Source organism: Salvelinus fontinalis, chromosome 29, assembly GCF_029448725.1.
Source record: "Salvelinus fontinalis isolate EN_2023a chromosome 29, ASM2944872v1, whole genome shotgun sequence".
NCBI lineage: Eukaryota > Metazoa > Chordata > Actinopteri > Salmoniformes > Salmonidae > Salvelinus > Salvelinus fontinalis.
Genome location: NC_074693.1, coordinates 7,716,730 through 7,731,591, shown reverse-complemented (window position 1 = coordinate 7,731,591; position 14,862 = coordinate 7,716,730). Strand labels below are relative to the sequence as shown.

At 46.3% G+C, this 14,862-nt stretch overlaps 1 protein-coding gene across 1 annotated transcript; it reads right to left on the bottom strand.

Moving 5' to 3' along the window:
• Nucleotides 1–719: 719 nt before the first annotated feature.
• On the bottom strand, nucleotides 720–5,408 carry LOC129827376 (D(1) dopamine receptor-like). Its single transcript, XM_055888155.1, has 2 exons — nucleotides 4,827–5,408; nucleotides 720–2,289 (listed from the first exon to the last, which is right to left on the bottom strand). The coding sequence occupies exon 2, from the start codon at nucleotides 1,905–1,907 to the stop codon at nucleotides 744–746; it is 1,164 nt and encodes a 387-aa protein (XP_055744130.1). The 5' UTR covers nucleotides 1,908–2,289; nucleotides 4,827–5,408; the 3' UTR covers nucleotides 720–743.
• Nucleotides 5,409–14,862: the final 9,454 nt, after the last annotated feature.

Here is a 14,862-nt window from a genome sequence, read left to right as displayed (position 1 = left end):
GGTCCTGTAGATCCTGTTCTGGTCCTGTAGATCCTGTTCTGGTCCTGCAGATCCTCTTCTGTTCCTGTAGATCCTCTTCTGGTCCTGTAGATCCTGTTCTGGTCCTGTAGATCCTGTTCTGGTCCTGTAGATCCTCTTCTGTTCCTGTAGATCCTGTTCTGGTCCTGTAGATCCTCTTCTGTTCCTGTAGATCCTCTTCTGGTCCTGTAGATCCTCTTCTGGTCCTGTAGATCCTCTTCTGTTCCTGTAGATCCTGTTCTGGTCCTGTAGATCCTCTTCTGGTCCTGTAGATCCTCTTCTGTTCCTGTAGATCCTGTTCTGGTCCTGTAGATCCTCTTCTGGTCCTGTAGATCCTCTTCTGTTCCTGTAGATCCTCATCTGGTCCTGTAGATCCTCTTCTGGTCCTGTAGATTGTCTTCTGGTCCTGTAGATCCTCTTCTGTTCCTGTAGATCCTCTTCTGGTCCTGTAGATTGTCTTCTGGTCCTGTAGATCCTCTTCTGGTCTTGTAGATCCTCTTCTGGTCCTGTAGATCCTCTTCTGGTCTTGTAGATCCTCTTCTGGTCCTGTAGATCCTCTTCTGGTCCTGTAGATCCTCTTCTGGTCCTGTAGATCCTCTTCTGGTCCTGTAGATCCTCTTCTGGTCCTGTAGATCCTCTTCTGGTCCTGTAGATCCTCTTCTGAGACCAGTGTCTCAGCAGATGTTGTATTACCACTGGGAGTTCTGAAGCTCTGAGCTCATTTCTTATTGAGACATGCTGTGATCTCCGGGACAGAGTCTGTTGCAGCCCAGGAGGATAGAGAAGGCCTTACGGAAGTCTGGGTTGAAGGCGTATATGACGGGGTTGATGGAAGAGTTGGCCCAGCCCAACCACACAAACACATCAAACATAGTGGGGCTGATACAGGTGAAGGAGTCCGTGGCACCGCGGGGCGACGGCTCACAGAACGGCACCATGCAGTTCAGGATGAAGAAGGGCAGCCAGCAGCACACGAACACGCCCACGATCAGAGTCAGCGTCTTCAGGACCTTTGTCTCCCGTTTGAACGTCATCTTGAACGAGCTCTCTGATTCAGATATGCTGGATCCACCTCCACCCATACTGTTCTGTCGGTTCTTGGCGCTCTCTGCGGCCCTTTCTAGGGTGGCGATGCATCTGATCTGACGGTGAGTGATGCGGTAGATTTGGGTGTAGATGGCCACCATGATGATCACTGGGATATAGAAGCTGATCAGAGAGGTAGAGATGGCGTAGGTCCGGTTCAAGCTGAAGTGACAGTTGTCCCAGTCCTGGGGGAGCTGATGTGTGTTGTTATCCCCAACAGGGTTAGAGGAGTCTGGGGGGGGCTGGAGGCTGTAGGGGGTGGTTGTGTGGGTAGTGATGGAGGTAGAGGTAAAGGTCTGGGCATTGTGCCAGCTGAGCTGGACGGGGATGAAGGAGATGAGGACAGAGAGCGTCCAGGCCACGCTGATCATCACAAACGCCACTTTAGGAGTCATCTTCCTCTCATAGCAGAACGGGCTGGATATTGCCCAGTAACGGTCCACGCTGATCACACACAGGTTCAAGATGGACGCCGTGGAGCACATGATGTCGAACGCCACCCAAGTGTCGCAGAAGGAGCCAAACGGCCAGAACCCTGCGACCTCCATCACGGCCTTCCACGGCATCACCAGGACAGCGACCAGGAGGTCGGAGACGGCCAACGAGATCACAAAGAAGTTGGTGACTTTGGAACGCAGGTGACGGCACTTGGTGACGGCGGCACACACAAGGATGTTGCCGAGCAACGTGGAGAGGATGAGCAGCGAGAGGAAACAGCCAGTCAGGACACGGGTTGAGGAGTCATCCGATAAGACGCCCCTGTCGCTGTCTGTGATGACCGTAGTGTCTTTCGTTAGATCCATCTTCGGCGGGGAGGGAAGATGTGTGTGTGTGTGTGTGTGTGTGTGGTGGGGGAGGGGCGGGGGGGACTGGGGGAGAGGGGTCAATCAGCTCATAGTTTAGAGAAGAGCCACGTCAGAAGGAAAGTCCTCTGGGTTTCTTCTTTTCATCGAAACAAACATCTCTGATAACATCTTGTTTGTTTGTGTCCCTTGATAACAAATAACAACAAGGTAAAATACATTCCTCTCTCTGGGGTTGGCATTGTTCCAGACTGTGTATCAGTTCTGACATCCTTTATCCTGGAGAGTTGGATGGTTGTACATATTCCCACAGGGATAGGAGAGGTTTTAGATCTCGGAACAGGGTGAGAGGAGTCCTTCTGTCTGCTATATCCCATGTGTCCTGTGGACAGACAGAAAGACAGGTAGACGGGTCACAGGCTGACAGAGGTGACTATCCCTACCATCAGCACTGGTCTCAGGCTGACAGAGGTGACTCTCCCTACCACCAGCACTGGTCACAGGCTGATAGAGGTGACTATCCCTACCATCAGCACTGGTCTCAGGCTGACAGAGGTGACTCTCCCTACCACCAGCACTGGTCACAGGCTGATAGAGGTGACTCTCCCTACCATCAGCACTGGTCACAGGCTGACAGAGGTGACTCTCCCTACCACCAGCACTGGTCACAGGCTGATAGAGGTGACTCTCCCTACCATCAGCACTGGTCTCAGGCTGACAGAGGTGACTCTCCCTACCATCAGCACTGGTCACAGGCTGATAGAGGTGACTCTCCCTACCACCAGCACTGGTCACAGGCTGACAGAGGTGACTCTCCCTACCACCAGCACTGGTCTCATGCTGACCGAGGTGACTCTCCCTACCATCAGCACTGGTCTCAGGCTGACAGAGGTGACTCTCCCTACCATCAGCACTGGTCACAGGCTGATAGAGGTGACTCTCCCTACCACCAGCACTGGTCACAGGCTGACAGAGGTGACTCTCCCTACCATCAGCACTGGTCTCAGGCTGACAGAGGTGACTCTCCCTACCATCAGCACTGGTCACAGGCTGACAGAGGTGACTCTCCCTACCATCAGCACTGGTCTCAGGCTGACAGAGGTGACTCTCCCTACCATCAGCACTGGTCTCAGGCTAACAGAGGTGACTCTCCCTACCATCAGCACTGGTCTCAGGCTGACAGAGGTGACTCTCCCTACCATCAGCACTGGTCTCATGCTGACCGAGGTGACTCTCCCTACCATCAGCACTGGTCTCAGGCTAACAGAGGTGACTCTCCCTACCATCAGCACTGGTCTCATGCTGACCGAGGTGACTCTCCCTACCATCAGCACTGGTCTCAGGCTGACAGAGGTGACTCTCCCTACCATCAGCACTGGTCTCAGGCTGACAGAGGTAACTCTCCCTACCATCAGCACTGGTCTCAGGCTAACAGAGGTGACTCTCCCTACCATCAGCACTGGTCTCATGCTGACAGAGGTGACTCTCCCTACCATCAGCACTGGTCTCGGGCTGACAGAGGTGACTCTCCCTACCATCAGCACTGGTCTCAGGCTGACAGAGGTGACTCTCCCTACCATCAGCACTGGTCTCATGCTGACCGAGGTGACTCTCCCTACCATCAGCACTGGTCTCAGGCTGACAGAGGTGACTCTCCCTACCATCAGCACTGGTCTCATGCTGACCGAGGTGACTCTCCCTACCATCAGCACTGGTCTCAGGCTGACAGAGGTGACTCTCCCTACCATCAGCACTGGTCTCATGCTGACCGAGGTGACTCTCCCTACCATCAGCACTGGTCTCAGGCTGACAGAGGTGACTCTCCCTACCATCAGCACTGGTCACAGGCTGATAGAGGTGACTCTCCCTACCATCAGCACTGGTCACAGGCTGACAGAGGTGACTCTCCCTACCATCAGCACTGGTCTCAGGCTGACAGAGGTGACTCTCCCTACCATCAGCACTGGTCTCAGGCTGACAGAGGTGACTCTCCCTACCATCAGCACTGGTCACAGGCTGACAGAGGTGACTCTCCCTACCATCAGCACTGGTCTCAGGCTGACAGAGGTGACTCTCCCTACCATCAGCACTGGTCTCAGGCTGACAGAGGTGACTCTCCCTACCATCAGCACTGGTCACAGGCTGACAGAGGTGACTCTCCCTACCATCAGCACTGGTCACAGGCTGACAGAGGTGACTCTCCCTACCATCAGCACTGGTCACAGGCCGACAGAGGTGACTCTCCCTACCATCAGCACTGGTCTCAGGCTGACAGAGGTGACTCTCCCTACCATCAGCACTGGTCACAGGCTGACAGAGGTGACTCTCCCTACCATCAGCACTGGTCACAGGCTGACAGAGGTGACTCTCTCTACCATCAGCACTGGTCACAGGCTGACAGAGGTGACTCTCTCTACCATCAGCACTGGTCACAGAGGACTGACAACGTAACCTCATCAGCGTTAAATCATGAACAGTGTGAGCCTACACAATAGTGGTTCTCAAAATACAACTAGGTTGTATATTTTTCCTTAATAGTGTCTGTTTAATAGTTACATTATTTTGAATAACAATCATATTGTGTTACTTACTCTGCCTCTTTGAAATACCTTTCCATGGTTCCCTGATAGAGAGAATTAGCTTCTGTGTTGTTTTCACATGTTTTAATGGCAGGTCCGGTGGCATCAGATTTTTAGTACAAAAATCTCTGGCTAGACAATGAAGTCATATTCTCTTCTATTCAATTATATTGTATTGTATTGTATTCTAGTATATAGAATACTTTCCTATTTAATTCAATTATATTCTAGTGTCCCAGTGTATGTTTTTGCATACCTAGGATGCTTGTAAAAATGAGTGTGGGTTAGAACTAGATCACCTATATAACATCCAGCCAGCTCCATATAAGCAGTTACTCACCAATCTACTCAGGACAAGGCAACCATGAGATTTCCAAGGGCAGCATCACTTCTCCAAAAGTACATTCCTTTGGGAAAACATAATTTATTTGAATAAGAACTTGTTTGTTGGGGATTGAGTTCTGTTCACTCTCTGTAAAGCTGTGGCAAATAACCGAAGCCGCACCGTAGTTACCAATTAGATCCATGTCAAAGAACGAAGGTAACAAATCAATGGGGTAGTGACAGGCGACCTCCGACCTAAGTCTTGACTTCAGACCATCAGTTAATGAACGACGGTAGACGGAGAGACACGACGGTTGAAGGAGCACAATGATAATTTGATTTGACAGTTGATTAGGCCTAACCTCCCTGGCGCTTTCAGAAGTTGCGCTCGAAAAACACTTCGTTTGCGCAACGCTTCCCTCAGCGGAGTCAAGTACGGTATATCCGCTCTCCCGGTCTCCCCGGCTCCGCAACAGCACGGAGAGGTCTCACTACCACCAGCGACCCCGTTTCACATCACTGCTGTGACGTCACATTGGCCATTCGAAGATGAGACCACATGAGACGATTGTCGTTTGGTTTATCCCACCTGCATGCGCACTTGATTCCGGTCTGAAAAAATGTGAGGAAATCTGGTCATCTCTACACAATCTTCACCCGTTTTTTTATTTATATAAAATGAGCATTAGACACTCTTCCAGAATAAAAAGTTGACATTTTACAAACCTTATTGAGGAGTATCCTCCTACTTGTGTTTCTTCTTTAATAAGTGTTACTGAATAATAAAGATTTATTCAACCTTTTAGAGCATTAATAGTCAGTGTCATTTAGGGAGAGATCATTTCCGGATGCACTTGGACACACACAGGTCCCTGAGGCCACCTAACGGAGAGAGAGAATACTGATGGATGAATGGATGGATGAAGGGATGCCTATAAATCCATCTATCTGTGAAGGATGTGACCTGTGGGTAGATGAGGTCAGTCAATCAATCCAAATAATTAGTGATGACCTGTGAAAGATAACATTAATGTCTAGTCAGCATATTAGCCTACACATCAAACTCCCAGTTTAAGTCCCAAATGTCACCTATTCCCTAGATACTGCACTACGTTTGTAGTCCACTGTGTAGGAAATAGGGGAACATTTGGGACATTGCCCAGTTTCTCTCCATCAGAATAGAGTGCTTTCTTGTACGACCCAAAGGCACCTCGGTTTCAGCCCCTGCTGGTGCAGGTGAAATAGTGTACATGATCAACTAATAAATTGTCTGCTTCTCTAAAAATATAACTATTTGACAGTAGCTGTCATAGTCCCAGTTGTGTCTGTCTGTCAGCTAAAACAGGCAGCTGGAACAGGGTGCTAAAACAGGCAGCTGGAACATGCAGCTAGAACAGGCAGCTGGAACATGCAGCTAGAACAGGCAGCTAGAACAGGCAGCTGGAACATGCAGCTAGAACAGGCAGCTGGAACATGCAGCTGGAACATGCAGCTAGAACAGGCAGCTAGAACAGGCAGCTGGAACATGCAGCTAGAACAGGCAACTGGAACATGCAGCTAGAACAGGCAGCTGGAACATGCTGCTAGAACAGGCAGCTGGAACATGCTGCTAGAACAGGCAACTGGAACATGCAGCTAGAACAGGCAGCTGGAACATGCTGCTAAAACAGGCAACTGGAACATGCTGCTAGAACAGGCAACTGGAACATACAGCTAGACCAGGCAGCTGGAACATGCTGCTAAAACAGGTAGCTAAAACAGGCAACTGGAACATGCAGCTAGAACAGGCAGCTGGAACAGGGTGCTAAAACAGGCAGCTGGAACATGCTGCTAGAACAGGCAACTGGAACATACAGCTAGACCAGGCAGCTGGAACAGGGTGCTAAAACAGGCAGCTGGAACATGCTGCTAGAACAGGCAACTGGAACATGCAGCTAGAACAGGCAGCTGGAACATGCTGCTAGAACAGGCAACTGGAACATGCAGCTGGAACAGGCTGCTAAAACAGGCAATTGGAACAGGCTGCTAAAACAGGCAACTGGAACAGGCAGCTAGAACAGGCAGCTGGAACAGGCTGCTAGAACAGGCAACTGGAACATGCAGCTAGACCAGGCAGCTGGAACAGGGTGCTAAAACAGGCAGCTGGAACATGCTGCTAGAACAGGCAACTGGAACATGCAGCTAGAACAGGCAGCTGGAACATGATGCTAGAACAGGCAACTGGAACATGCAGCTGGAACAGGCTGCTAAAACAGGCAATTGGAACAGGCTGCTAAAACAGGCAACTGGAACAGGCAGCTAGAACAGGCAACTGGAACATGCAGCTAGAACAGGCAGCTGGAACAGGCTGCTAAAACAGGCAGTTAGAACAGGCTGCTAGGACAGGCAACTGGAACAGGCTGCTAAAACAGGCAATTGGAAAAGGCAACTGGAACAGGCAGCTAGAACAGGCTGCTAGAACAGGCAACTGGAACAGGCTGCTAAAACAGGCAATTGGAACAGGCAACTGGAACAGGCAGCTAGAACAGGCTGCTAGAACAGGCAACTGGAACAGGCTGCTAAAACAGGCAATTGGAACAGGCAACTGGAACAGGCAGCTAGAACAGGCTAATAAAACAGGCAACTGGAACAGGCAGCTAGAACAGGCTGCTAAAACAGGCAACTAGAACAGGCTGCTAAAACAGGCAACTGGAACAGGCTGCTAAAACAGGCAACTGGAACAGGTTGCTAGAACAGGCTGCTAAAACAGGCAACTGGAACAGGTTGCTAGAACAGGCTGCTAAAACAGGCAACTGGAACAGGCTGCTAAAACAGACAGCGAGAACAAGCAGCTGGAACAGGCTGCTGCAACAGTCTGACAGAACAGGCAGCTAGCGTGGTGAGCCACATTAAGGCAGCAGCTCAGTGACCGACACTGACAGACATGTTAAATAACAACAGAGAAATGTAAAAAAAAAAATGTATGACTTTGGTGTAATTTTCACAAGTATGTGGTACATTTTCACAACTCTTAGTACAAAACTCAAAACAGATCATTAAAAAGGCTAAGCAAATGTTAAATTAGCTAAGTAGCCTACAACACACAAAATCATACAAAGGACATCATATTCTTATTGGGCACTAGTCAAAAGTATCTCACTAAATAAGGACTAGGGTGCCATTTGGGACGTAGCCCACATATTGGTCTTCCTGTACTCCTCTCCAGACTTTGTACTGTAGTTGATCGTCTTAAAATATCCAAGATCTTTGGTGGAATTATTCAATGCATGATAACACAGTGGAGAGCATTCAAACAGAAAAACGCTGACAGTTACGTAGTCACCCGGAAAACACACACAAGATCGCAGCAAATAGTTAAATGATGTTTGGAGTAACGAGTTATGTTTGGGGTGTCTTATCGCATGTGTGTGAGTGTGTGTGTATGTGCGTGTGTGTGTATGTGCGTGTGTGCGTTCGTATACACTTTAAATCCTCACCCTCTTCAGCTGGAGAGACTAAATAAAGGTGTCAGATAAGATCTCTCCGTCCTCATAGAGAGAATTGTGGGTAACGGCATGTATCTTCTAGTACATCATAAATCTGGTCTGTATATCTTGGTAGAGGTCTACAGAGGAGACCTCAAAACATAGTGATCCAATCAGTAAGTAGTACATTGAAAATACATTAACAATCTAAACCTGAGAATGGTCTATAAATAATCATTACTTCTGTCACAAAGAGCGATGCAGCATATTTATGGGCCTTATTACCCAAAGAGATCAATCTATAAGATATAGAGATAATCTGATTACTGTAATCTATACAGTAGTATCTCTCACTCACATTCGTTTTCATTAAGGTTCTTGAGGAATAATATGTAGTTCTTTATTGCTGAATGGGGTGGTGCAGATCCTGGCCTACTCGTGGTGCAGATCCTGTCCTCCATTAAAAATAAAACACATTGAACCATTAGTACTGTTGGATTCTGGGTAAACTTTGAACATTGTCATACACATAAGCGTAGTATATAAAGTAAGAGACTGGTTTTTATGTCAGAAGTTAATTGTTCTCTGTAGAAAGACAGACGGCTTTGGAATGTGTTGGGTGGATGGGAGGAAGTCACAGGATTGCTATAGGGGAAGCGGATGGACATCTGTGGATTATACGAAGGAGGGGTTGAGGTCAGGGCAGATCCCTTGAAGGGAGAAATGATGGTTTACATCCTGTTACCCTCTTCCTTTGGAACCATAAGATGTAAGGATTGGAGAGAAGGAGGTGTGTCTAAAGTGGATATATATATACTTGTGATGATGAGAACATGTCTTTGTCTGAATACAGCTTTGTCAATCCTTTGGGAAGAATTAAACTTGGTTAAACTTCTCTAGAGTCCGTGAGTTATTTACTCTGAAAAATTAGAACCTAACAGAATGTCGCCTTCGGTGTCCTGAACCAACTTCTACCAGTAGAGTGGGCAGAACTGTCCTGGAGCTGGACCTGAACCAACTTCTACCAGTAGAGTGGGCAGAACTGTGCCGGAGCTGGACCTGAACCAACGTCTACAAGTAGAGTGGGCAGAACTGTGCCGGAGCTGGACCAACGTCTACAAGTAGAGTGGAAAGAACTGTCCTGGAGCTGGACCTGAAGCAACTTCTACCAGTAGAGTGGGCAGAACTGTGCCGGAGCTGGACCTGAACCAACGTCTACAAGTAGAGTGGGCAGAACTGTGTATTAAAAAGAGGCAAATGGCACCCTATTCCCTATATAGTGCATTACTTTTGACCAGGCTCCATAGGGACTGACCTGTCCAAAACACTTTACTAAACAATGTGTATAAAACAGCCAGTGTTCAGAAACTCAGCTCAGGGGTAGAGATCTGAGGCAGAGCCTGGATGTTCTTCTGCAGTCTGTTCAGAAGTGGTTTGTTATACTCTGTCCGACGCCTCACCTTGTCGACCAAATGCTTCAGCTGAGTGGCAAACACCCCCTGGCACTTACAATCCAGCTAATAAATGAGTACACTTGATCAGATCACAATTCAGACAACAGTTGTGAGGATGTGGATTGATGCATGTGGATTGATGAAGGATAGATGACTTACTGCGCTATCCTCCATTTCTTGTGTTGGTACTCTGTAGTGCAGCAATGTCTGTATGATGGAAGTAAAACAGTCATTAGATAAGAAAGGCTACATTCAGAATGGCAGTATATTACAACTCCACCAGTCATCTCACTGTCTCTGTGTATTTATTTCATTTAGAAAGCATCTCTTGTTGAACCAATGCCCTGAAGTTTGTGACTAGCCACGGTGATGCACGTAGTAAGGAACTCACCAACCAACTCCTCACATGTCAACAACTGTCAGTGAGCTCAACTTTGAACTCTAAGTTTACGTCCCAAATAGCACCCTTGTACTCATATAGGGCACTACTCTGGTCAAAAGTAATGCCCTATATAGGGAATTGGGTGTCATTTGTGGCACTACTCGAACTACAAGTGATGAGAACATTCCTATTACTGTATACTTACAAAATTGAAGTTCTTCTGAGTGAGCTTTTCCAAGTCTTCCAGGATCTCTGTGCGTAAGTTGTTGCCCAGACAGAGATGCAGCATGTTGAGAAACATAACGATGACAACAACAGACTTTATCATTTTCATACTGTGATCTCTGGTTCTCTGTCTCTCTCTGCTTCTCTCTGTCGGTCTCTCGGTCTGTCGGTCTCTGTAAAATGTGTGAAGTGAATATGATAGAGATCAGCAGCATTGATGCTTTTTATGATAAACAAACAGGAAGTTGTTGTGAGAGGGCGTAAAGAAAAAGTGATGTCACTGAAACAGCCCTGGTCGGAGACATTAAGGAAAACACAGTATTATCATCATCATCATCATCATCATCATCATCATCATCATCATCATCACCACAGCAATTAATGGTCAACGGATGATATTCGTTCATATATCAATCTGATTAAAATGTTTGATGATTATGAAAGATAGTTTCATGTTTTTTGTGTCCAGGAGCATATATGTGTTAACAAAATGCTGTCTTGTGCAATGCAAATCTATTAAAGATGTTTAGAATTGCTGCTCTCTCGTTCCAGACCAGCAGGTGTCTTTTTAGAGTGTGTGTGCGCATGGTGAGAGAGATGGTGCACTGGAAAAACTATGGAGAGTCAATATATTACACTTAGCTTTCATCAAATATAGGCTCTGACAGGTTGCAAAAACTTTTTGAGGAGGGGTTTTGTGGATGTGGAGCTCTGACCTCTTGTGCGAGATGACCCAGAGATTCAGCTTAAGTTCTAGGCTACTATAGGAAGTGGTTGTCAATAAGATAAAATTACTCTATATTTACTTGGTTGCACAGGCAGACTTTTTCTGTGCCTCTCAAGCCTGCTTGAAGCACTCTGACCTAGCTTGAAACCATATTGCACATCTGCCCATGAGATAAATCTACCATGAAATGACTCTAGGTCAGGCAAGTTACACAATGGGGCTGCATCTGAAATGGCACCCTATTCCCTACATAGTGCACTACTTTTGACCAGAGTCCAATGGTCCCTGGTCAAATGTAGTGTACAAGGGAATAGGGTGCCATTTCGGAAGCACCCAAGCTGTCAGTGTAAAAGTAACTTTTCATCACAGGAGGTTGGTGGCACCTTAATTGAGGAGGACGGGCTCATGGTGATGGCTGGAGTGGAATCAGTGGAATAGTATCAAATACATCAAACACATCAAACACATCTCTTCTAGGAGAGAGAGAGAATTGGAGGGAGCATGCTTTAATTCACACAGGACACCAGATAAGACGGGAGAATTACACCAGATATAACAGACTGACCCTAGCCCCTGGCACATAGATTATTGCAGCATAGATCCTGGAGGCTGAGACGGGTGAGGGGGGGAACGACACTGTGGTCCTGTCCGACGATACTACCGGACAGGGCCAACCAGGCAGGATATAACCCCACCCAAGGTGGAGTATAGCCCACCAAAATTCTAGGGACAATAAGGAGGCCTGCGTCTTGGGATTGTAGCGTACGTGTAGGTATGTACGGCAGGACGAAATCAGAGAGATAGGTAGGAGCAAGCCCATGTAATGCTTTGTAGCTTAGAAGTAAAAGCTTGAAATCAGCCCTGCATTGCGTACTCTAATCTAGAAGTGACAAACGCATACATTTATGGACCAAAGGCTTCTGATTTTTGCAACGTTACGAAGATGGAAAAAAGCTGTCCTTGAAATGTTCTTGATATGTTTGTCAAAAGAGAGATCAGGGTCGAAGCTGAGGTTCTTCACAGTTTTATTTGAGACGACTGTACCACCATCAAGATTAATTGCCAGATCCAACAGCAGATCTCTTTGTTTCTTGGGACCGAGAAGTAGCATCTCTGTTTTGTCTGAGTTCAAAAGTAAAACATATGCCACCATCCACTTCCTTATGTGTCACACCCTGATCTGTGTCACCTGTCCTCGTTATTGTCTCCACCCCCTCCTTGTGTAGCTTGTTTTCCCCCAGTGTATTTATCCCTGTGTTTCCAGTCTTTTTGTACCAGTTTGTCTTGTATGTTCCAAGTCAACCAGTGGTTTTCTCAGTCTTCTGCTTTTTTTGCATTTCATCTTTTTCTAGTCCTCCCGGTTTTGACCCTTGCCTGTTTCTTGACTCTGTACCTGCCTGCCTGACCAGTCTGCCTGCCTTGACCACGAGCCTGTCTACCACTCTGTACCTCCTGGACTCTGATCTGGTTTTGACCTTTTTGCCTGTCCACGACCATTCTCTTGCCTACTTCTTTTGGATAAATAAATCTTGTAAGACATCAACCATCTGCCTCCTGTGTCTGCATCTGGGTCTTGCCTTGATATTATATCTGAAACACAGGCTTCCAGGGTAATACATTTTGGGGTTTCACCTTGTTTCATCAAACTGTACAGCTGTGTGTCGTCTGCATAGCAGTGAAAATTGACATTGTATTTCCGAATGGCATCACCAAGAGGTAGTATGTATGTGTGTGAAAACAATAGAGGTCCTAAAATGGAACATTGAAGAACACCGAAACATATAATTGATTTGTTAAAGGACAAACCATCCACCGAGACAAACTGATATCTTTCAGACCGATAAGATCTAATCCAGGCAAGAACTTGTCCGTGTAGACCAATTAGAGTTTCCAATCTCTCCAAAGAATGTGGCGATCGATGGTGTCAAAAGAAGCTCTAAGGTCTAGGAGCACGAGGACGAGGACCGATGCAGAGCCTTGGTCTGACGCCATTAAAAAGGTAATTGGGTCTAAATTGGGTCTAGACTGAAGCATTTTGTATACATTCTTTGTCTTCAGGAAGGCAGTGAGTTGCTGCGCAACAGCTTTTTCTAAAATGTTTGAGAGGATTTTTTTTATTTTTTTTTATTACATTTTCCATCCATGTCAAGGTTTGGCTTTTTCAAGAGGCTTTATTACTGCCACTTTTAGTGAGTTTGGTACACATCCGGTGGATAGGGGGGAATTTATTATGTTTAACATAGGAGGGCCAAGCACAGGAAGTAGCTCTTTCAGTAGTTTAGTTGGAATAGGGTCCAATATGCAGCTTGAAGGTTTAGAGGCCATGACTATTTTCATAAATGTGTCAAGAGATACAGGATTAAAAACTTGTCTCCATTGATCCAGGTCCTGGCAGTTCTGTGCAGACTCAGAACAACTGAGCTTTGGAGAAATACGCAGATTCAAAGACGGGTCTGTCATTTGCTTTCTAATGATGATGATTTTTTCGTTGAAGTTATGAATTCATTACTTCTGAAGTGAACGCTATCCTCTCCTGGGAATGCTTATAGCATACCTCTGTTTGAGCAGGGAGTTTCAGTAGGCTAAACTAGCTAGTTGCATGTGCTAGCAAAGTAAGTGAAAACTGAAAGTGAAATTTTTTTTGAACAAATCTCTTTCTCTCTTGCTTCTCCATTTTGGAAGAAATAAATTTTTTAGAAACTTTTCAACTATTGTCTTTCTCTCGAGTCAATTACTCTCCACATTTTTATACACTGCAGTGCTAGCTAGCTGTACCTTATGTTTTCAGTACTATATTCATTCTCTGAACCTTTGATTGGGTGGACAACATGTTAGTTCATGCTGCAAGAGCTTCCTCCGGAAGTTACTGTAACTTATAATAATTACTGTGTAAGTCTACGGAAAGGGGTGAGAACCATGAGACTCCTAAGTTTTGTATTGAAGTCAATGTACCCAGAGGAGGACGGAAGCTAGCTGTCCTCTGGCTACACCATGGTGCTACTCTACAGAGTGCTGTTGAGGCTACTGTAGACCTTCTTTGCATAATAGTGTGTTTTAATCAGGGACGTGATTATATTTTCTATAGATGTTTTACAATTGAAATGTTTATGAAATTCACTGAGGAGGATGGTCCTTCCCTTCCTCCTCTAAGGAGCCTCCACTGTTTGCGACTGTCTCAAAACATTTTTTGGCATTGTTCTTATTCTCCTCAATTAGGTTGGAAAAATAGGATGGCTCTTTGATATTGCATGGTACTGTCTTTCCAAGCTAGTCGGAAGATTTCCAGTTTGGTAGAGCTGTCACGATCGTTATAAGGAGTGGACCAAGATGCAGCGTGGTATGGTTCCATCCTTTATTTTGGGAGAGAAACTTAAAGAACAAAAACAATAAAGCGAACAAACGAAACGTGAAGCTCAGAGTAGTGCTCGCAGGCAAGATCTAGATACCTAGACAAGATCCCACAAAGCACAATGGGGAAATGGCTACCTAAATTTGATCCCCAATCAGAGACAGCGATAAAAAGCTGCCTCTGATTGGGAACCATACCAGGCCAACATAGAGCTATAATTCACCTAGATAACCCCGACCTAACCAACATAGAAAATAAAAGCTCTCTATGGTCAGGGCGTGACAAGACCGCCATTTCCGTTACAATTTTCTGGAAGCTTCCTTCAGGGCTGGGGTATTTTCTGTATACCAGGGAGCTGATTTCTAGTGACAAATGTTTGTTGTTTTTAGGGTATTACGCAAGGCTAAATTTACATCCTCAGTTAGATGGTTCACAAATTTTTGTACTCTGA

What these genes read in the sequence shown, in the direction of transcription:
- LOC129827376 (XM_055888155.1), bottom strand. Translation starts at nt 1,907, where the DNA reads ATGGATCTAACGAAAGACACTACGGTCATCACAGACAGCGACAGGGGC.